At 42.0% G+C, this 24,237-nt stretch overlaps 1 protein-coding gene across 1 annotated transcript in view; it reads left to right on the top strand.

Annotated features, from left to right (window-relative positions):
- The window catches only part of LOC120548415 (synapse differentiation-inducing gene protein 1-like), a 21,132-nt gene extending 942 nt beyond the window's left edge, over positions 1-20,190 (top strand). The window contains exons 2-7 of the mRNA XM_039784679.1: positions 4,443-4,702; positions 7,534-7,840; positions 7,937-7,995; positions 9,099-9,585; positions 11,076-11,189; positions 19,645-20,190. Coding sequence (XP_039640613.1) covers positions 4,521-4,702; positions 7,534-7,840; positions 7,937-7,995; positions 9,099-9,585; positions 11,076-11,189; positions 19,645-19,803 — 1,308 coding nt within the window. The 5' untranslated portion in view covers positions 4,443-4,520 and the 3' untranslated portion in view covers positions 19,804-20,190. The remainder of the gene's footprint in view (positions 1-4,442; positions 4,703-7,533; positions 7,841-7,936; positions 7,996-9,098; positions 9,586-11,075; positions 11,190-19,644) is intronic.
- The last annotated feature ends 4,047 nt before the right edge of the window (positions 20,191-24,237 follow it).

The raw sequence follows: 24,237 nt of genomic DNA, 5'->3' as shown, positions 1-24,237 counted from the left end.
TTTTATCGCTTTTCAATGTTTTTTCTCTCACTTTTTTTCCATTTTTTGTCACTTTAAAATGTCACCTTTTGCAATGTTTTTGCTGGTTGTTTTTTCGTCACTTTTTTGTTGCTTTTTCCAATGTTCTTTTGTCATAGTTCTGATATAGAAAGTTTTTATAAGGGACTGTTGGTTTTTTATTTAAGGGGCCACCAGAGGAGTTTTGGGATCTTTAATCAAAATAGACCTGACCCCCCCCTTCGCCAGCAATACATTTCCTATGACCCTCCAAAATAATTGGGAAAAGTGGCATGACCCTCCCCAACAATGTATTGGTGCCTTCTGTACTAGTCTGTGCTTGGCAAAGATGTCCAGATAGCCACTAGTATACATGACTTAACCTCTGCCTTCTCATCTTACACATACACACTTACTAATACTGTATCTTAAGTCTCTTTTATATAGACCTTATCGGTCCCCTAATACTGTATCTGAAGTCTCTTTTATATAGACCTTAGTGGTCCCCTAATACTGTATCTGAAGTCTCTTTTATATAGACCTCAGTGGTCCCCTAATACTGTATCTGAAGTCTCTTTTATATAGACCTTAGTGGTCCCCTAATACTGTATCTGAAGTCTCTTTTATATAGACCTTAGTGGTCCCCTAATACTGTATCTGAAGTCTCTTTTATATAGACCTTAGTGGTCCCCTAATACTGTATCTGAAGTCTCTTTTATATAGACCTTAGTGGTCCCCTAATACTGTATCTGAAGTATCTTTTATATAGACCTTAGTGGTCCCCTAATACTGTATCTGAAGTATCTTTTATATAGGCCTTAGTGGTCCCCTAATACTGTATCTGAAGTCTCTTTTATATAGACCTTAGTGGTCCCCTAATACTGTATCTGAAGTCTCTTTTATATAGACCTTAGTGGTCCCCTAATACTGTATCTGAAGTATCTTTTATATAGACCTTAGTGGTCCCCTAATACTGTATCTGAAGTCTCTTTTATATAGGCCTTAGTGGTCCCCTAATACTGTATCTGAAGTATCTTTTATATAGACCTTAGTGGTCCCCTAATACTGTATCTGAAGTATCTTTTATATAGGCCTTAGTGGTCCCCTAATACTGTATCTGAAGTATCTTTTATATAGGCCTTAGTGGTCCCCTAATACTGTATCTGAAGTATCTTTTATATAGACCTTAGTGGTCCCCTAATACTGTATCTGAAGTCTCTTTTATATAGACCTTAGTGGTCCCCTAATACTGTATCTGAAGTATCTTTTATATAGACCTTAGTGGTCCCCTAATACTGTATCTGAAGTATCTTTTATATAGACCTTAGTGGTCCCCTAATACTGTATCTGAAGTCTCTTTTATATAGATTCCTGATTGGTCCATCTGAGCTTTCATTTTCTCAAAGGCAGAGCAGGATACCCAGGGCTCGGTTTACACCTATCACCATTTCTAGCCACTGGGGGACCATAGGCAGGCTGGGGGAACGCATATTAATGTTAAAAAAACTCATAAAGCGAAATTGTAATGCCATGGGACCTTTAAATAACTCAACACACATATCCATTATAAGATGAACTGGAACCTGTGGTTTTTTGAAGTTCTAATGCTCCACAAGAGATTGCTGACCGGCCAGGGAGCAGGCAGAGGAGAGGGAGAGCAGCGTATGACAGGGCAGAGAGATGCCCATCAACCTTTGACAGTCTTGTAAATAAATTATAACATGTATATTAGATCTGTCAGTCTTCCTCTATCACAGGCACCGATTTATGTTTTCCTCCGTGGGTGCTCACGGAAATGGACAGTGGCCGACACGAACACACCCGCCTATTAACTGGATAATAAAGCCGTTAAGTAGGCTATCTTTCAACTCAGGACATCGCCGCTTCTCACAAATACAGATAGGATTGGAGATGAGATGAGAAGTTGAACTGACACATAACCGCGATCTGTGCTCACACACTCCACTTAGCACCAACTGCAATGTTTAATTTTAAATGAATGAGGCCTATACTGGCAGTCTGGTACACGCAAGGGGGTGAGCTTCTCCTCTGAATGTGTAGCTCCTATGGCGCCATTCTGATGCTACCAAGCCATCATCTCCCGTTAGCATCCCATTGGCTCCCATTCATTCTGACGTCACTTTGACAGAGAATAACTTTACATCTGAAGCGTTTAAAGACTCTATTTGTCCGTTGTTTATTTCTAAAGAAACACGACAATGTATAAAAGGCTCCATTACCTTGTAGCTCACGTTATGGCTCCGTAGCAGACGCTTTTATAACAATAGGCTAACGATTGGGTCATAACCACGAGACTTACTGTCACACAGTAGAGGAATTACCGTATAGTACAGGAGAAGCTCACAGGCAGTTTGGACTTCCATTATCTGTTTAGGTTTAATGACTAATGTTAACTAGCATGTTAGTGATCAGTAATTAGCCTGTGCCTATGTTATTCTCCTTACATATACCTACTCTTCCGTCTCTGTAAGATTGGGAATGATTGAGATTTCTCTCGGCACAGCTACCAGAAGACTTCACACTTTCAGACAGGTTGCTCACGTCACATCTACGTCTTCAAGCTCAGTTGGAGGCTGCTCAGTAACGCTCAGCCAGCACCGGGAAAGAGACTTCTGATATCCTTCACTGGTCTCAGACCAGAGACACGAGGTCTGCTGATCCAGTTTATATATGTGAATGGGCACACGTGGATGCTCAGTATTTTCCGTGGGTGCTCAAGCTTGGGGCAACATGAGACCTTTGAGCTAGTTAGCTTCACTATATTCCATCTTCATGTCAGTGACGATACTTTTGGCAACAGGTGGCGCAGTTAGCTTAGTTGCATTCTCAAAGAAATCAACTCCAAACTCAGGTTGCTGTCATGTTGCGATTTTTGTTGGGTCAGACCCATCTGCTAGCGATGGGGGGGCCGAGACTGTGACTTTAACCCAGGAAACAGGCGTTCGTATCCTGGAAGAAGTTAAGGAGAAAACACAAGACTTTCACCCAGGAAACAGGTGTTCATGTCCCGAAAACGTTAAGGTGAAAACACAAGACTTTCACCCAGGAAACAGGTGTTCATGTCCTGGAGAAGTTAAGGAGAAAACACAAGACTTTCACCCAGGAAACAGGTGTTCATGTCCTGAAGAAGTTAAGGAGAAAACACAAGACTTTCACCCAGGAAACAGGTGTTCATGTCCTGAAGAAAACACAAGACTTTCACCCAGGAAACAGGTGATCATGTCCTGGAGAAGTTAAGGAGAAAACACAAGACTTTCACCCAGGAAACAGGTGTTCATGTCCTGGAGAAGTTAAGGAGAAAACACAAGACTTTCACCCAGGAAACAGGTGTTCATGTCCTGGAGAAGTTAAGGAGAAAACACAAGACTTTCACCCAGGAAACAGGTGTTCATGTCCTGAAGAAGTTAAGGAGAAAACACAAGACTTTCACCCAGGAAACAGGTGTTCATGTCCTGAAGAAAACACAAGACTTTCACCCAGGAAACAGGTGATCATGTCCTGGAGAAGTTAAGGAGAAAACACAAGACTTTCACCCAGGAAACAGGTGTTCATGTCCTGAAGAAGTTAAGGAGAAAACACAAGACTTTCACCCAGGAAACAGGTGATCATGTCCCGGAGAAGTTAAGGAGAAAACACAAGACTTTCACCCAGGAAACAGGTGTTCATGTCCTGAAGAAAACACAAGACTTTCACCCAGGAAACAGGTGATCATGTCCCGGAGAAGTTAAGGAGAAAACACAAGACTTTCACCCAGGAAACAGGTGATCATGTCCCGGAGAAGTTAAGGAGAACACACAAGACTTTCACCCAGGAAACAGGTGTTCATGTCCTGAAGAAGTTAAGGAGAAAACACAAGACTTTCACCCAGGAAACAGGTGTTCATGTCCTGAAGAAGTTAAGGAGAAAACACAAGACTTTCACCCAGGAAACAGGTGTTCATGTCCTGAAGAAAACACAAGACTTTCACCCAGGAAACAGGTGATCATGTCCCGGAGAAGTTAAGGAGAAAACACAAGACTTTCACCCAGGAAACAGGTGTTCATGTCCTGACGAAAACACAAGACTTTCACCCAGGAAACAGGTGTTCATGTCCTGAAGAAGTTAAGGAGAAAACACAAGACTTTCACCCAGTAAACAGGTGTTCATGTCCTGTCATCTTACGTTACGTGTCGTATCTTACGTGTATTGTATTATATTACGTATATTATCTATAATATACGTATCTTACGTTACGTATATTATAGTACGTACGTTATTTACGTATATTATCTTAAGTATCTTTCTTTTCTTTTGTTTTACCTACTGTTGTCTAAACTTAACTGTCATGTAGTCAGCCGCTGTAATTTCGGAGTATATCATACCTTCTTTCCTTCCTTTTTTGAGAAGAGGAAAGGTCTGAAGTTGTAATGTTTTTTCTGTTTCAGTTTCTCAGGAGAGTTCATGCTGCGATGTCTCACCTCTGACCTCTGACCTTTCTGAGAGACGCCTCTGAGGAGGGAGGGATGGAGGGAGGAGAAGAATCGGAAGCTTCCTCCAAACCGGGGAGAGACTCGCCGAGGGAAAGAGGAGAAACCTGCAGACAAAATGGCGTCATCAACACCCAGCGGCTGTCGGTTTACTCCACGCCGCAGTATCCGGGTCTGGATACGAGGGGGGGAGGAAGAGGAGAAAGCATCCTGGACAGGTGGCCTTTAAATGAGCAAATATTTGAATGGAGTTTGGTGTGTCAATCGTACCTTAACTTACGTACCTCATCTTATGTATCTTATCTTACGTATCTCACGCTACGTATCGTATCTTACATACCTAATTTTACGTATCGTATCTTATCTTACGTATCTCATGTTACGTATGTTATCTTACGTATCTCATGTTACGTATGTTATCTTACGTATCTCATGTTACGTATGTTATCTTACGTATCTCATGTTACGTATCTTATCTTACGTATCTCATGTTACGTATGTTATCTTACGTATCTCATGTTACGTATGTTATCTTACGTATCTCATGTTACGTATGTTATCTTACGTATCTCATGTTACGTATCGTATCTTATGTTACGTATCGTATCTTATCTTATCTTACGTATCTTATGTTACGTATCGCATCTTATGTTACGTAAGGTATTTAATGTTACGTATCATATCTTATCTTACGTATCTTATGTTACGTATCTTATCTTACGTATCTCATGTTACGTATCGTATATGTTACGTATGTTATTTTACGTATCGTATTGTATCTTACGTATCGTATCTTATGTTACGTATCGTATCTTATCTTACGTATCTTATGTTACGTATCGTATTGTATCTTACGTATCTTATCTTATGTTACGTATCGTATTGTATCTTACGTATCGTATCTTATGTTACGTATCGTATCTTATCTTACGTATCTTATGTTACGTATCGCATCTTATGTTACGTAAGGTATTTAATGTTACGTATCATATCTTATCTTACGTATCTTATGTTACGTATCTTATCTTACGTATCTCATGTTACGTATCGTATATGTTACGTATGTTATACGTTATCGTATTGTATCACTTACGTATCGTATCTTATGTTACGTATCGTATCTTATCTTATCTTACGTATCTTATGTTACGTATCGTATTGTATCTTACGTATCTTATCTTATGCTATGTATCGTATCTTATGTTACGTATCGTATCTTATGTTACGTATCTTATGTTACGTATCGTATCTTATGTTATGTATCTTATCTTATGTTATGTATCTTATCTTATGTTACGTATCGTATCTTATGTTACATATCGTATCTTATCTTATCTTACGTATCTTATGTTACGTATCGTATCTTATGTTATGTATCTTATCTTATGTTATGTATCTTATCTTATGTTACGTATCGTATCTTATGTTACGTATCGTATCTTATGTTACGTATCTTATGTTATATCAATCAATCAATATTTATTTATATAGCACTTTACAGCAACCAACAGGTATCCAAAGTGCTTAACATCAGAAACTAAGAGTAAAAACACACATCATACAATAGAAAGAATGAACACAGAAAACAGTAAAATCAGAAAAGGTTACAAAGAAACAGAAGAATGAAATGGTCACACCACTGCTACGTATTAAAGGCCCGACTAAACAGATACGTTTTGAGTTTGGACCTAAAAAGAGCTCCATCTGTAATAGTGCGAATATCAGGAGGTAACTTGTTCCAGAGTCTCGGGGCAGATCATCCCCCCCCACCGTTTATACCTTGACCTCGGCACTTCTAAAACTCGCTGATTTGAAGAACGCAATGACCGGTTGTTCTCCCGCAAAGTTAAAATTTCAGACAAATACTCCGGGGCCAGACCGTATAAGGCCTTGAAAGCAAACAATAAAATCTTAAAATCTATTCTAAAAACGCACAGGGAGCCAGTGTAGAGTGTAGAACGGGAGTGATATGTGCACGTCTAGATGTATTTGTATCGTATCTTATGTTACGTATCGTATCTTATGTTACGTATCGTATCTTATGTTACGTATCGTATCTTATCTTATGTTACTTATCTTTAGTTACATATCTTATGTATCATATGTTACGTATCGTATCTTATGTTATATGTTTTATGTTAATGATCGTATCTTATGTTAATATCTTATTTATTAATTATTAATATTAGTTATATTTATGTTATGTATCTTATGTTAATATCTTATGAATCTTATGATATTATAATATATGTTATGTATTTATGTTAATCGTATGTATTTATGTATTATACTATTACAATCTTATGTTAGATTATTAGTATATATATTTATTTATATATTTATGATATTTATATTATTTTAGTTATTAGTATATGATATATATCTTATGTTAGTTTATCTTATGTTATATGTAGTGATCTTATGTTACATCGTATCTTATGTTATATTTATCTTATGATATTTATGTTACTTATCATATGATCTTATGTTACATATATCTTATGTTACTTATGTATATCTTATGTTACTTATTTAACTATTTATTATCTTATAATATCATATCTTATGTAAATCTTATGTTAATCAGTATCTTATGTAGTACTATCTTATGTTATTTATTTATGTAAAATTATGAATTTATGTTATGTAACTTATCTTATGTTACTTATCTTAGTTACATATCTTATGTATCTTATGTTACATTATCTTATGTTGATCGTCTTATGTTGATGTATCTTATGTTACGTATCTTATGTTACATATCGTATCTTATGTTATGTATCTTATGTTATGTTACGTATCTTATGTTATGTATCTTATGTTATGTTACGTATCTTATGTTATGTATCGTATCTTATGTTACGTATCTTATGTTATGTTATGTATCTTATGTTATGTATCTTATGTTACGTATCGTATCATATCTTATGTTACGTATCGTATCATAACTTATGTTACGTATTGTATATTATGTATCTTACGTAACTTATGTTACGTATCTTGTGTTAAGTATCTTATCTTACGTATCTTATCTTATCTTACGTTAAAGAGGAGGAAGTAGGGCTCCCCCTCAGATCCTGAACCCCGGCGCTCTCCACCCCCACCAGATGGCGCCCGGCATCCTGAGGTACCCTGACGGCGTGCTGCGGTACCCGGAGAGCGTGCTGCGGGCGTGGGGGGAGGCCGGCGGCGGCGGGGGCGACTGCTGCGAGACGACGTTCATCGAGGGGCTCGGCCCCGACGCCAGGGAGGAGCTGCTCTTTGACGAGAAGTTTCGGGACTTTTCCGGCGAGGACGCAAAGATTCCCACGCTGTCGTACGACATCGACGACGACGGAGAGTTCCAGGAGCTCGAGGTGAGGACGGACATCAGAGGGAAATAAAACCCTTTAATTCAATTAAAGTTTTATTTATAGTGTCAACTTATAACTTAACGGTCTGCTAATCTCCAGAGGAAACGAATGACTTCCGGTCGTTTCGAAGCCGAATCGACTGATTTCATGCTGATGGGGTACTTCGGGGGCGTATATTTTTAGCGTTGCTGCGCTGCTATACTGCTGTTGCGCTTTCCGCTGCTACTACCAATGCTGCTTACTACCACCGTTGCTGCTACTGCTACTGCTGCTGCTGCTGCTGCTGCTGCTGCTACGCGTACTGCTACGGCTGCTGCTGCTACACTACCGCTGCTACTATCTGCTGCTACTGCTGCTGCTGCTGCTGCTGCTGCTGTACGTTGCTGCTACTGCTTGCTGCTTGCTACCGCTGCTGCTACTACCGTTACTACTGCGCTGCTACTGCTACCGTTGCTGCTGCTGCTGCTACTGCTGCTACCAATACTGCGCTGCTGCTGCTACTACTGCTACTACTCTACTGCTGCTGCTGCTGCTGCTGCTGCTGCTGCTGCCATAGTTAGCTCTGCTGCTGCTACTACTACTTGCTGCTGCTTAATACTGCTTCTGCTGCTACTTCACTGCTACTGCTGCTGCTGCTGCCGCGGTGCTACTGCCTACTGCTACTGCTGCTGCTGCTGCTGGTACTACTGCTACTGCTGCTGCCAGCTGCTGCTGCTTCTGCTGCTACTACTGCTGCTGTTGCTGCTGCCGTTGCTGCTACTGCTACACACTGCTGCTTTCCTGCTGCTGCTGCTGCTGCTACTGCTGCTGTGCTACTACTACTGTGCTACTACTAAGCTGCTGCTACTGCTGCTACTGCTGCTGTACGCTTGCTGCTGCTACTGCTTCTGCTGCTACTACTGCTGCTGCTGCTGCTGCTGCTGCCACGTCGGGCTACACACTACCCACACACACACGACCTACTACTCCCCACACACAACTGCCGCTCACCACCTCCCCACGACCCACCCTCTACTGCTCGTCCGCTACCCTTCCCACACCGCCGCGCCGCGAGGCTACGCGCATTGCCTGCCGCACGCACGCGCTTCCTGCGCGCGCCGGCCTAGGCTTCGCGCACCACGCGTACACCACCCACGCGCTGACGCTGCTACCGCCGCCACGCCGCCGCCACCGCCGCGCGCGCACCGCGCACTACCCCCGCCGCGCTACGCACGCCCTACGGCCGCCCCCTACCCTGCGCCTACCACTCGCGCTACTGCAGGAAGGCCGCGCCACGGCGCACCACTCTCCTACCCCGCGCCTACCGCCCGCGCCCGCGCTACCGCACGCGCCACACCTACCACCACCGCTACCACTCTCACTCCACCCCCCCCTACCTCGACCCCCACTACGTGCGCCGCCACGCGGCAAGTTGCACTGCCGCCGCGCGCACCGCGCTACCTACCGTGCTACACTCCCTACCGCACCACTACGCTACCACTACCCGCTACACGCAGCGCCCCTCGCCCTCACGCCGCTACCCCCGCTCACCCTCCGCCCCCCCACCACCGCTACGTTGCGCTACGCGCGCCGCGCGCAAACCTACGCTCCAGACTGTCGCGCCTGCGCGCCACTACCCCCCCCCGCTACGCCCGCGCCACGTTTCCCCGCTCCTAAGCCGTAGGCGGCGCGCATACCGCTACTGCTGGCTGTGCCGCACTGCTGCTGCTGTTGTACGGCGCGCGCCGCCAAGCATGCGCTACCCCATGGTATAATACGATGTTTCCCATAAACGTAAACATAAATATACCCCTGATCTGATTACAGCAGGAGACAAGCTTGGACTGAGGCAGAATAGGCTCCAGAATATTCCCCTTCTGATTGAATAAGCTGGTGCAATATTTGAAAAATCACAATTATTAAACAAAAAAAACCTAAACCAAACAAAAATTTAAAAGTAAATGACATAAACAACAAAAACAGATATAACTACCACACAAACAACACAACCCTTAGACAGTTAAGTTTAAAAAAGAAAAGGGGGGCTAGGCCGGCGTACTAGGGCAGAAGTGTGTGTGTGTGTGGTGTGGCAGGTGTGTTGATTGTGTGGTGTGTGGGTCCTCGCTGGGGTGGGTGTGTGGGTGTTGGTTGTGTTTGTTCTATTGTTGGTTTATTGTGTGTGGGGTCTATATGTGTGTGTGTGTGGTTGTCTATGTGTGGCTATAGTGTGTGGGTGTGTTGTCTCTATTGTGTTGTGTTGTGTGTTGGCTATTATGTGTGTATGTGTTGTCCTATATTGTGTGTGGAGTTTGGTTTTGTCCTATTGTGTGTGGTGGTTGTGGTTGTGTGGTGTTCTATGTGTGTGTGTGTTGTTCTATATGTATCTGTGTGTGTGTTTGTCTGTGTGGTTTGTCCTCATGTGTGTGTGTGTGTGTTTGCAGTGGTGTGTGGTTCTATGTTGTGGTGTGTGTGGTGTATGTGGTGTGTTATGTGTTTGTTCTATGTGTGTTGTGTGTGTTGTGTGTTGTCCCTATTGTGTGTGTCGTATTGTTGTTTGTTCTATGTGTGTGTGCGTTGTGTGTGTGTATTGCCCCATGTGTGTGTGTGTGTGTTTGTCCTATATGTGTGTGTGTGTTGTCTCTATGTGTGTGGCTGTCGTTGTGAATGTGTGTGTGTGTGTGTGTGTGTGTGGTGGCGTGTGTGTGGTTTGTCTTATGTGTGTGTGTGTGTTTGTTCTATGTGTGTGTGTGTGTACTGTGTGTGTGTGTGTGTTTGTCCTATGTGTGTGTATCCGTGTGTGTTGTGTGTTTGTCTATATGTGTGTGTGTGTGTGTTTGTCTCTTTATGTGGTTTGTGTGTGTGTTTCGTGTTTGTCCCTATGTGTGTGTGTGTTCTATGTGTGTGTGTGTGTGTGTGTTTGTTCTATATGTTGTGTGTGTGTGTGTGTGTGTGTGTGTGTCTCCCTATGTGTGTGTGTGTCTGTGTGTGTTTGTTCCCTATGTGTGTGTGTGTGTGTGTGGTTGTCTCTCTGTGTTTGTGTGTGGTGTGTGTGTGTGTGTGTTTATCCTGTTGTTGTCCCTCTATTTGTGTGTTGTGTTGTGTGTGCTTGTTTGTCTCTTATGTGTGTGTGTGTGTGTGTGTGTGTGTGTGTGTATGTGTGTGTGTGGTTGTCTCTATGTGTGTGTATCTGTATGTGTGTGTGTGTTTGTCTCTATTTATGTGTGTGTGTGTGTGTGTTTCATCACATCTGTAATCAGAGAGTGAGGATGCCTTCCTGTTGATGCCTCCCAGCGATCACCTGGGCCTCAGTGTCTTCTCCATGCTCTGCTGCTTCTGGCCGCTCGGCATCGCAGCCTTCTACCTGTCGCACGAGGTGATACACACACACACACACACACACACACACACACACACACACACACACACACACATAGACAAACATATATATATATACATATATATATACATTATATATATACATATATATATATAATGTATGTGTATGGCGTTATATATATGTCACATTCCTGAGCGAGTAATTGTTTTGAGCACAGAGAACTATATTTTGCAAGCACATTACATTGCATTCTGAACAGAAATTTACACTCGCAAAAAATAATTTAGTTTGAGTAAACAAAAACCTATTTCGTGCACAATAAATGTCTTTTTTTTCAATGGTTACAAGTGTGCCACAAAACCAACCAATTGCAGAATCAAAAGGTAAATTCTGATTGGCTGTTCGTCTCCAATTAGATCGCAATATCAGGAAACAAAAATCTAGGAGGAACAGTCTTTTTCAGTCAACACTTGTTGGTACAGCAAATACTGACTACAGTGGAGCTGTTCGACTAATGTTACTGGATTAAAACACATTTCGGTCAGTATTTTGTATTATTGACTTAGCCATATCACAGAAATGTCTTAATATTTGTGTGTACTATAATGCCGTTGTTTTGTTTGACTCATATCTCCTTTGTTTGACTTCCATCCTTCACAAGCAATCTAGCGAGCTCACACACAGCAGCCGATGTCATCTGAACAGGCCTCACAGCACTGTAACTAACTTATAGGTCTGAACAGCAGTAGGCCTGTCACACTATAGCCACATGTAAGTAGTTTTAATACTTTGGTTACATTACGGTTTTTTATTAACCTGAATTATGTTGCTATATTAGCTTATGAGCTATCCGTTGCTAACGCTAATTTATCTCAAAAAGCAGAAATGTTAGCTAACTACTGCCAAGATATGATTTCACTACACAGGGCTCCAGACTGCGACCAAATGGTCGGATTTTGCTAACAAAATTTGAGAGTGTGCGACTGTGAATTTTACATCCAGTCGCACATGTGCGACCAGTTAATTTGCCCCCTTTTTTTTCTACACATTAAACGGGGTAAATTTCGGTACCTGAGAGTTCAACGCATAAAAGTTATCTGTCCCCTCTCTGCATATGACACAGAGAGTGGACCCGGACACACACACACACACACACACACACACACACACAACACACACACACACACACACACACACACACACACACACACGCACACACACATCACACAAACACACACACACACAACACACACACACACACACACACACACACCACAGACACACACACACACACACACACACACACACACACACACACACACACACACACACACACACACACACACACACACACACACACACACACACACACACACACACACACACACGCACAAAGGTGCGGATGGAGCAAACTACTCTGCAGTTTTGTTGAAGTCACAGTGAGTCATGGAAATGCCAATAAAGTGGTTTCTAGTGTGGTTACAGTTGTTCAAAACTTCACGCAGACAGCGTTTGCAGCGATACGATATTAACGGCGAGGCGCAAGCGGGCGCGGTGCTGTTGACGTTACACTTCCTGACAAGCAGGCACAACTGTGGTTTATCTGCCCTGGGGTCTGACTGACAGGTTGAGATTGTAAGGCAAGGCAGCTTGATTTCTACAGCAGCTTTCAGCAACAAGGCAATTCAAAGTGCTTTACATGAAACTTTAAAGAGTTAAAAACGGTCATGATGAAAATAAAAAAGAATAATATACAAATACAAGAATAAAAGAATAAAGACTACAAGTTAATTGCTGCAACTGTTGGGACTTTGTAAATTATAGAGTGTGGTCTAGACCTACTCTATCTGTAAAGTGTCTCGAGATAACTCTTGTTATGATTTGATAAATAAAATTGAACTGAATTGAATTGAAGTTACAGTGAGTAAGAAATTAATAATTATTCAACTCAAGGTTGTAGAGACAGGTTTGGGAGGAGAGAGGGAGGGGTTTTATTTTTTATTTTAGTTTAGTAATTGTAGACTGGAGACTAGAGCTGGTGTATTTTTTAAATATTTGTACTGTCATGACAGCGATGGTGCTGTCAGTTTACCTTCTATGTGGCATCTTCAAAAGTGCACATTAAAATGTGAAACTAAATTTGAAACAGCACATTGTAATTTCTGTTATCAAAGTGTTTATTAGTAATACAGTGGAAATAAGTAGAAATGTGAATATTTGGTTAGCATGTTGATTTACGGTGTGTGCCCCTAAATTTTCTGGTTGCGCCCCTAAAATCTTCAGTTGGGGGCCACTGTGCTCTTAGTGAAAACAGTTAGTCTGCAGCCCTGCTAGAGACCAGAGAGGTCTTATAAGACTCGTCAAGTGTTGTCATGTGTTTACACTGTCTTAAAATGAAATTTTATATCTTGGCAGTAACGTTAGTCAGCTACTGCTTTTTGACATAAATTAGCTAGCTAGCTAACGTTAGTTAACGGATAGCTACTTTGCAAGTCGATAAAATATAGCCTTGGCAAACAGAATTAAGGTTAATAAAACACATTATCTATGTAAACAGTATTACAAACTTCTTTTAAGTGGCTGTATTGTGACATTTTAGGTGTGTTCAGATGAATATGTTTGATGCATAGACTTTATCCATGCTGGGCTAATGTTAATTTATTAATTTATAATTTTATTTTCAATTTATACTGTCCCCAGTGGGGAAATTACAATTCATTTAATTACAACAGTTAGATTGCTTGTGAAGGATGACGTTAGTCACACATGGAGATATGTGATTCAAACAACGGTACTGTGATTAACAAAACTATTAAGGCATGTCTGTATTATACCAGTCGGCCAATAATATAAAATACTGTAGATCAGTGCTTTCCAACCCTTCTAGTCTGAGGTTACCCCACATCCCTGTCATATCAACTCACATACCCCGCCCTATCAATTCCCAATGTGTTCACACTATCCTATTAAAGTGAATATTCTTACATTTTCATGCAATTGAACTGTAGACATTTAGGTTGGCTTGGTCAGAAATTCTACTAGCTTGGCCTTTTACTTGAAGTGTGGTTAATGTTTCAAAAGTCATCCATTACTTTTAGCTAATCAACTGTTAGATAAGTCAGTAGGCCACTTTTAGCTGTTTATTTCTACCTTTGATTACTTCGCTATATGTTTAAACATATGTGTTGAGCTGTTTTAGCTGATATATTGTTTTAAATCAATCAAAATTAAATTATTATTTTGATTAGTTAAGCTGCTCCGCAATCTTTCCAAGTACCCGCTGGCTACAGCAGAGATACACCTTGCTGGAGAATCACTGCAGGTGTTGTGTCAAAGACTGTTTCCCTGTAGATCTTTCCTGCTACTTGCGATCTAATTGGAGACGAACAGCCAGTCAGAATTGACCTTTTGATTCTGCGATTGGTTGGTTTTGTGGCACACTTGTAACCATTGACATATATAAAATGGACCAACAGAGCCCGCTGCCTCTGGACGGAGACCAGTGAAGGCTATTAGAAGTCACTTTTCCGGTGATCACTTGCTTTACTGAGCAGCCTCCAACTGACAGAGACAACGTAAATGTGAGGTGAGCAACCTGTCTGAAAGTGTGAAGTCTTCTGGTAGCTGTGCCGAGAGAAATCTCAATCATTCCCAATCTTACAGAGACGGAGAGCGTAGGTATATGTAAGGAGATAACATAGGCACAGGCTAATTACTGATCACTAACATGCTAGTTAACATTAGTCATTAAACCTAAACAGATAATGGAAGTCCAAACTGCCTGTGAGCTTCTCCTGTACTATACGGTAATTCCTCTACTGTGTGACAGTAAGTCTCGTGGTTATGACCCAATCGTTAGCCTATTGTTATAAAAGCGTCTGCTACGGAGCCATAACGTGAGCTACAAGGTAATGGAGCCTTTTATACATTGTCGTGTTTCTTTAGAAATAAACAACGGACAAATAGAGTCTTTAAACGCTTCAGATGTAATTTTTATCTGTCCTTCACAATGAATGGGAGTCAATGGGATGCTAACGGGAGGTGATGGCTTGGTAGCATCAGAATGGCGCCGTAGGAGGTTCGAGTTCTGAAGCGAAGCTTACCCCCCCTTGCTTGTAACGCTGTGAAAATCTGAGCGAGCGTGTCTAGAGTTGAGCGTGCAGAGAGGAGAGGTTGAGAGCGAGGGAGACATGACCATAGCGCAGCAGCTTCTGCCTGCTGAGCAGAGAAAGACATAAAAATACATTTATTGTGCACGAAATAGGTTTTTGTTTACTCAAACAAAATAATTTTTTGCGAGTGCTAATTTCTGTTCAGAATGCAATGTAATGTGCTTGCAAAATATAGTTCTCTGTGCTCAAAACATACAATTACTCGCTCAGGAATGTGACGCCATATATGTGTGGATATGTGTAGTGTGTATTCTGCTGTTTCTCTGTTTTGGAGCATTAATAGAAAGCTGCTCCTACACACTGCAGATCACTTATATAAGATGGATAGTCTGTCTGTGCATGTCTTTCTCTCTCTCTCACTCTCTCTCTCTCTGTCTGTCTGTCTGTCTCTCTCTCTCTCTCTCTCTCTGTCTGTCTGTCTGTCTCTCTCTGTCTGTCTCTCTCTGTCTCTCTCTCTGTCTCTCTCTCTGTCTGTCTCTCTCTTTCTCTCTATCAATTCAATTGAATTGAATTCAATTTGCTTTATTGGCATGAACAAAGAAAACATGTTGTTGCCAAAGCAGTTTACAGAAAATGCATATAGTACATATAACATATTAAATACATACAGTAGGTGTCACATATGTTCTTTACAGTGTCATAAACATACAACATACTACATTACAAAAAAATTACATAACACAATGTATCTCTCTCTGTCTCTCTCTCTGTCTCTGAACCGTGATTCAGCTGATATATGCCCTTTGTTTTTGGGTTTGTGAAATCAAGCGGATATACAAACAGCCAAGCAAGTATTCAGATACTTTACTCCAGTAAAAAGTACTAATACAACACTGTAAAAATACTCAGTGGCTCGTGGCTCGTGGCTCGTGGCTCGTTGGTCGTTGGTCGTTGGTCGTTGGTCGTTGGTCGTGGCTCGTTGGTCGTTGGTCGTGGCTCGTGGCTCGTGGCTCGTTGGTCGTGGCTCGTTGGTCGTGGCTCGTTGTTCATGGCTCGTGGCTCGTGGCTCGTGGCTCGTGGCTCGTGGCTCGTGGCTCGTGGCTCATTGGTCGTGGCTCGTTGTTGCCAAAAAGAGGGTTTACACAAACTAGGCCTACTTGTGTTTTGTGTGCAGAAAGCTGTTGGCAGAAAGGCTGTTTCTCCAACTTCAGTCAGTTACAAGGCAGGATTAGCTGGGAGACTTCTTCTAAACCAGGGCGCACATGGAAGTAGTTCTTTTGGAGATTATGGTGAAGTTGTGTGTGTTGTAGCAGTGTTTTGCTATTGAGAACGAGCTAGCATGCTAACGCTAGCATGCTAACGGTTGCGGTTAGCCAGCTCGTTTCGGCTAGTGATGTAGAAAGCCGTGCCGATTTTGACCAGCTCACCAGGAGACTGAAGGCAGGACACATTAGGCTCGTTGGAGATGAACTGCGCTTGCCTGTAAAGTAGACGAGAGCAGGCGGCAGCAGCTGTGGGCGGTGACAAAAGTCCGCTCTCAAGTCGGACAGTTTTCCAGCTGACTCCAGCAGCCTTCAGGCTGAACAGGAAGTGACAGAAACACTGTGGTCCGATTCCAATTTAATAAAATGTTATCAGACCCCTATATCAGCTCCTACACAGTCTCCAGATAATTTTATTATGACAGAGTAGCTGTCAGAATGCTCTACATGCGATCTGTTGCTGATTTTAATTAACAACACACTGTAGATCAGGGGTCACCAACCTTTTCTAAACTGAGAGCTACTTCCTGGGTACTGAGTCATACGAAGGGCTACCAGTTTGATACACTCTTCTGAAATAACAAATTTGCTCAGTTTGCCTTTAGTTATATATGATTATGTTATGATGTTATAATTAATGATTGATTAATGATACTCATCTATGTGAAGACACTGATCATGTTAATGATTTCTCACAATAATTATCAACAATGACTTAACAAGGTGGGAAACAGATAATATCAATATTCAATTTTCATTTTTAGAACAGGCCTGAGGGCTCCTCTTGTGGTCCTTGGGGGCTACCTGGTGCTCGCGGGCACCGTGTTGGTGACCCCTGCTGTAGATGATCTGTAATCTGAACAGATTTAGTCTCTCTGACTTCTAAACATCACTATCAGCCTCACAACATGTGTTCTGTACAGAATAAGCCTTCAAATCAGACAAATGGCAGTTAAAATCCCTCCGATTCAAAATCAATAAAAAGTTTATATAAAACGTCATCATGTTGAGTTGATTCTGAACCAATCAGCTGTTAGATCAGCTGAGAGGCCGGCGTTTCCCAGCATGCACTGGGTCCGCCTGCGCCCGCCTGGCTCTTGCAGTCGGTGAAAAGCAACAGCGCTGCCTGCGTCTCAGAACTGCGGCCGCCTTGGTCTCGTGAGGTCATCGTTGCCCACGTGTGCATGACGTCAGCGCGAGTCGGGATCAAGTCGGACACAAATCTACCCAGCATGCATTTGGGCGGCGATCGATTCTGCGCAGATCTGGCTCATCTCGAACGAGCCTAGTCAGAAACCGCATCTCACTCAGAACACCATGGATGGTTTTCTCAAAGTGTGTATGTGTGTGGAAGCACCAGAGACACAAAATAACACCCAAAATCACCAGAAAAAGTGACTTTTTCATAATATGGGCTCTTTAAAAAGTGAATGGAGTTTTGCATTGTAAGGATTCTGCGAGCAGGAATAACCAGACGTTTGCCTTTTAGTCGTCCCTCTGTTTCTGTGTGGTCGATACGGTTTCTATGGCAACTGCACACCTACAGCGCCAAAAGAGATGTAGCTGGTTTCCAAGGCAACACTTCCCACATACTGAAATCCATCAGTGAACAGGAAGAGGAAAGAGAGAGAGTTATGTTAAAGAGATTAGTTCACACACACACACACCACCACAGGAACTACTGCCGAGAATATACACACACACGCGACACACTAGCCGGACACTCCATGAGATGATGATGATAGATGGAGATGATAGAAAGAGATGAGAGAACACAATACACGACAGGAAGATGAGCACATGAGCACATAAAGATGATGGGAGAAGGAGGGAGGAGGAGGTGGAGTGAGGAGGGGGGAGGAGGAGGAGGAGGAGGAGGAAGGAGGAGGAGGAGGAGGAGGAGGAAGGAGGAGGAGGAGGAGGAGGAGAGGAGGAGGAGGAGGGAGGAGGAGGGAGGAGGTGGAGAGAGGAAGGAGGGAGGGTGGAGGTGCTGTCCCTCATACCTCTACTGCTGTCTCTCTTCATACTACTCTCTACGGCCCCAACTACCTTACTGCTGTCTCTACATACTCACTCTCTACTGCTGTCTCTCTACATACACTCTACTGCTGTCTATCTACATACTCACTACTGGCGTCCCCCACACCTCTACCCCCCAACACCCCACCCCCCAACCACCTCTACTGTTGTCTCTCTTCATACTACTCTCTACTGTTGTCTCTCTCTTCATACTACTCTCTACTGCTGTCTCTCTACATACTCACTCTCTACTGCTGTCTCTCTACATACTCACTACTGTAGTCTCTCTACATACTACTCTACTACTGTAGTCTCTCTACATACTACTCTCTACTGCTGTCTCTACATACTACCTCTCTACCAGTGTAGTCTCTACATACCACTCTCTTACTGTGTCTCTACATACCACTCTCTACTGCTGTCTCTACATACTACTCTCTACTTACCCAACTACCCACTATCTCTACATACTCACTCTACTGTTGTCTCTCTACATACTACTCTACTGTTGTCTCTCTACATACTACTCTCTACTGCTGTCTCTCTACATACCACTCTCTACTGTTGTCTCTCTACATACTCACTTTACTGCTATCTCTACATACTAACTCTCTACTGCTATCTCTCTACATACTACTGCTACTGTTGTCTCTCTACATACTACTCTCTACTGCTGTCTCTCTACATACTACTCTCTACTGCTGTCTCTCTACATACTACTCTCTACTGCTGTCTCTCTACATACTACTCTCTACTGCTGTCTCTACATACTACTCTCTACTGCTGTCAGTAACTATACTGAATGTATGAATGCTTCATGAGAAAAAGGCTGATCATCATACGGTTTGGAGGACATTTTGCTCCTCAGCTAACGTCTCTCCTCCTCTCTCTCCCCCCTCCTCTCTCCCCCCATCCTCTCTCTCCCCCCATCCCTCTCTCCCCATCCTCTCTCTCCCCCCTCCTCTCTCTCCCCCATCCTCTCTCTCCTCTCCTCTCTCTCCCCCATCCCTCCTCTCTCCCCCTCCTCTCTCCCCCTCTCTTTCCTCTCCCCCATCCTCTCTCCCCTCTCTCTCCCCCCCTCTCTCCCCCACCTCTCAGACCAATAAGGCGTCGTCTAAGGGAGACTTCCACGCGGCGAGCTCCAGTTCTCGGCGAGCTCTCTTCCTGGCCGTGCTGTCCATCACCATCGGGACGGGCATCTACGTGGGCGTGGCTGTGGCGCTGATCGCCTACTTCTCCAAGAACCACCGCTGGTGAACCACAAATTACCCATCAGGCACCTGGGCTGGGTCTCAGGCGAGCGTTTTCCTCGGGCCGGGTTGGACCACTTCCTGTCTGCGGCGGGCGTTTAACTCCAGAAACATAGCGGGATGTTTGATGTTTCCACGCGGGGAACGTCACGCAGTTTGTCAGGAGAGTCTGGAGTTTTTCAGGACTTTAAACCAATCAGATCGCACGGATCTGTGCGAGGAGTTTTAATGAACATTTCCAGCGTGATTGTTTTTATTCAAATTCAAATCATGAATTTAACTTTCTCTTTTACACTTTCATTTGTTTTGTTGTGTGTGTGTGTGTGTGTCTGTGTGTGTGTGTATGTGTGTCTCTGTGTGTGTGTGTGTGTGTGTGTGTGTGTGTGTGTGTGTGTGTCTGTGTATTTGTGTGTATGTGTGTGTGCTTATGTGTGTGTTTGTGTGTGTATGTCTGTGTCTGTGTGTGTGTGTGTGTGTATGTCTGTGTGTATGTGTGTCTCTGTGTGTGTCTGTGTGTGTGTGTATGTGTGTGTGTGTATGTGTGTGTATGTGTGTTTCTGTGTCCATGAGTTTGTGTATGTATTGTACTGCATCGGTTCATGTGGACATAAATAAACACGTGTGTGTATGTGTGTGTATGTGTGTGTGTGTGTCTATGTGTGTGTGTGTGTATGTGTGTGTATGTGTGTGTGTGTGTGTGTGTGTGTGTGTCTGTGTGTGTGTAGAGTTGTGTTTTTAACGAGACGAGACTTTCTGTCTCTGATGGATCCAGTTTGTTTTAATGAACATTTCCAGCGTGATTGTTTTTAATTCAAATTCAAATCATGAATTTAACTTTTTCTCTTTTACACTTTCATTTGATTTGATTTGTAAATGTGACTCTGAACTTTTCGGAGCGACTTTTCGGATATTTTTGGAGTCACAGTTTGACTGAAAATGGGACAAAACGAAAGCTTTTAAAATCTCTGTGCTGAGATGTGTTTGGGGAACGAGGGCTCGGTCTTTAACTCTTTAATTCTCGGCAGCTTAATGTTTGAATCCTGGGCTAAAGGGCTGCTACCGTCACGAGTCATGTTGTTGTAAATAATCACTCTTTAATCAAACTCACACTTAAAGGAACATTTTGTTGTTTGTGCACCAATTGACAGAAGAGGGGGACTCGAGATGCAGAGCTTAAGTTACAGGGTAACTACCGTTTTCATCAACCTGGACCCTATGTTGTGTTTCTGTGTCTGAGTGACTGATGGGAACACCTATCTTTGAAATTGGTCCAGTATTAAACAAGAAATAAGCTGCATTGTAAGTTAAATGGGCACTTTTGCAGCTTGTATTTATGTTCACAAAAGTTCTGTTGTTGCCGCTGACAGACTCTGAATATTATTCTAAGTGTCTGACAACATTATGGGATGGATCCCTAAAGAGATAGTTAAAGAGTAAGATCCTTTTAGTTTAACATGAAACAAAATCACCATCACCAAACTCCACCAGACTCCATGTAAATAATCAGGACTTTTAGTGTGTATAGAGCCAGCATATCTCCACCAGACTCCATGTAAATAATCAGGACTTTTAGTGTGTATAGAGCCAGCATATCTCCACCAGACTCCATGTAAATAATCAGGACTTTTAGTGTGTATAGAGCCAGCATATCTCCACCAGACTCCATGTAAATAATCAGGACTTTTGTAATAAAGCGTTTAGGCCAGCATATTTCCACCAGACTCCATGTAAATAATCAGGACTTTTAGTGTGTATAGAGCCAGCATATTTCCACCAGACTCCATGTAAATAATCAGGACTTTTAGCGTGTATAGAGCCAGCATATCTCCACATGTAAATGGGTGAATTAAGGGTTTATTTCAACCAAACCAGAGTGGTGATTGTTGGAACAGTGGAAAGATGAACCAAGACGGCTTTTGATAGTTTTATTTAGTTTCTGTCCACTTTGAATGAAGTGTGTTTAATGATGATAAAAGTCCTGATTATTTACATGGAGTTTGGTGGGTTTGGTGATGGGGATTTTGGGACTGTTTCATGTTAAACTAAAAGGATCTTACTCTATATGGTTGTACATCACTGCCACTTTTCGGCATCCAGTATTAAACAAGAACCGAATTGTAATGTAACCCTACAGGACTAATGTTCAGCATCAGTTAGAGTCACTAAAAGTTCTGTTGTTGCTGCTGACAGACTCACATTATTATTATAAGTGTCTGACAATATTATGGGATGGATCCCTACAAAGATAGACCTTTTAGTTAAAGCAGGGGTTACTTTTTTCCATAATATAAGAGGAACAGTACAGCGATGTCAGCGATAAATTTACTAAACAATTGCCTTGTAACTGAAAAACATTAAAATCCTGATGGAAAAAGGCGACAAAAACTTTAAAAAAAAATCTAGGAGAAAGACAGTAGAAGGAAGGAAGTGAGGCAACCATAGGTTGACAAAAATGACAAATCTTTTTAAAAAAGGCAAAAAAAAACAGAATAATTATTTCATAAATGATGTATGATATATTTATGAATTAACATTTTGCAAAAAATCTTACGTCCCCCCTGCAGTCCTCCAAAGTACCCCTAGGGGGACACATAACCACATTTGAGAAACATTTTGTTAAAGAGTAAGATCCTTTTTTTAACATTAAAACATCCGTGAAATTGCATTCCCTAAACTAACCAGACTCCATGTAAATAATCAGGACTTTTATCAGTGTAAAACACACTTCATTCAAAGTGGACAGAAACTAAATAAAACTACCAAAAGCCGTTTTAGGTCATCTTTCCACTTCAGCCAACCATCACAACTCTAGGTTTGGTTGAAATAAACACATAGTTTACCCATTTACATGTGGAAATATGGTGTCACTATACATGCTAAAAGACCTGATTATTTAAATGGAGTCTGGTGGAGATATGCTGGCTCTATACACGCTAAAAGTCCTGATTATTGACATGGAGTCTGGTGGAGATATGCTGGCTCTATACACGCTAAAAGTCCTGATTATTTACATGGAGTCTGGTGGAGATATGCTGGCTCTATACACACTAAAAGTCCTGATTATTTACATGGAGTCTGGTGGAGATATGCTGGCTCTATACACGCTAAAAGTCCTGATTATTTACATGGAGTCTGGTGGAGATATGCTGGCTCTATACACGCTAAAAGTCCTGATTATTTACATGGAGTCTGGTGGAGATATGCTGGCTCTATACATGCTAAAAGTCCTGATTATTTACATGGAGTCTGATGGAGATATGCTGGTTCTATACACGCTAAAAGTCCTGATTATTTACATGGAGTCTGGTGGAGATATGCTGGCTCTATACACGCTAAAAGTCCTGATTATTTACATGGAGTCTGGTGGAGATATGCTGGCTCTATACATGCTAAAAATCCTGATTATTTACATGGAGTCTGGTGGAGATATGCTGGCTCTATACATGCTAAAAGTCCTGATTATTTACATGGAGTCTGGTGAGATATGCTGGCTCTATACACGCTAAAAGTCCTGATTATTTACATGGAGTCTGGTGAGATATGCTGGCTCTATACACGCTAAAAGTCCTGATTATTTACATGGAGTCTGGTGGAGATATGCTGGCTCTATACACGCTAAAAGTCCTGATTATTTACATGGAGTCTGGTGAGATATGCTGGCTCTATACACGCTAAAAGTCCTGATTATTTACATGGAGTCTGGTGGAGATATGCTGGCTCTATACACGCTAAAAGTCCTGATTATTTACATGGAGTATGGTTGGTTTAGCGCTAGCAACCTCTAGCTGTTTGTAACCAATGCCGAAGATTGTTGTCCCTATTGGTCACTTACACACAGAAACATGAGGATATCAGGGTCCAGGCTGAAAATAAACGGTAGTTACACTTAAAGTCCGACTCGAGACTCAATGTTCCGAAATCCACGTAGAAATGAGAGAAAACAGAAGCTGTAGAACTTGTATATCTCCATCTAAACATCACTCACTTCCTACAAAGCTGCAAAACAGACTGCAGCGCTGTGATTGGTTGCTTTTTCTTCTTGTTTTTTTTTAACTTCAAGTGCTTGCTAATAAAATAAATGTTGTATTTCCACTGAAATGTTTGTGTCTGAAGAGTTATTTTAGATTCAGTAAATGTTTTGGTCCAGACTGGCTCATTTATTGCTTTATATATTTCTACATGTTTTTTTGTTGCTTTTATTGGCACTTTTGAAAAAAAAACTTTAAGTTAGTTTGGCGCGTTTAAAAATGTTTTTTTTTTTCGCTGTTTAAAAGCTGTCTTTGACATTTTAGTCGTTTTTCCAAAAGCAATTTTGGCCCTTTCATCAAAGTTTTTGTGTGTATGTGTGTGTCTGTGTGTGTGTGTGTGTGTTTGCTGTGTGTGTCTGTGTCGTTGTGTTTTTTTTTTTTTGTATTTGTTTTTTTTTTTTGTGTGTTCTGTG

Source organism: Perca fluviatilis, chromosome 19 (genome assembly GCF_010015445.1).
Source record: "Perca fluviatilis chromosome 19, GENO_Pfluv_1.0, whole genome shotgun sequence".
NCBI classification, from domain to species: Eukaryota; Metazoa; Chordata; class Actinopteri; order Perciformes; family Percidae; genus Perca; species Perca fluviatilis.
This window is presented reverse-complemented; position numbering and strand designations above follow the sequence as displayed.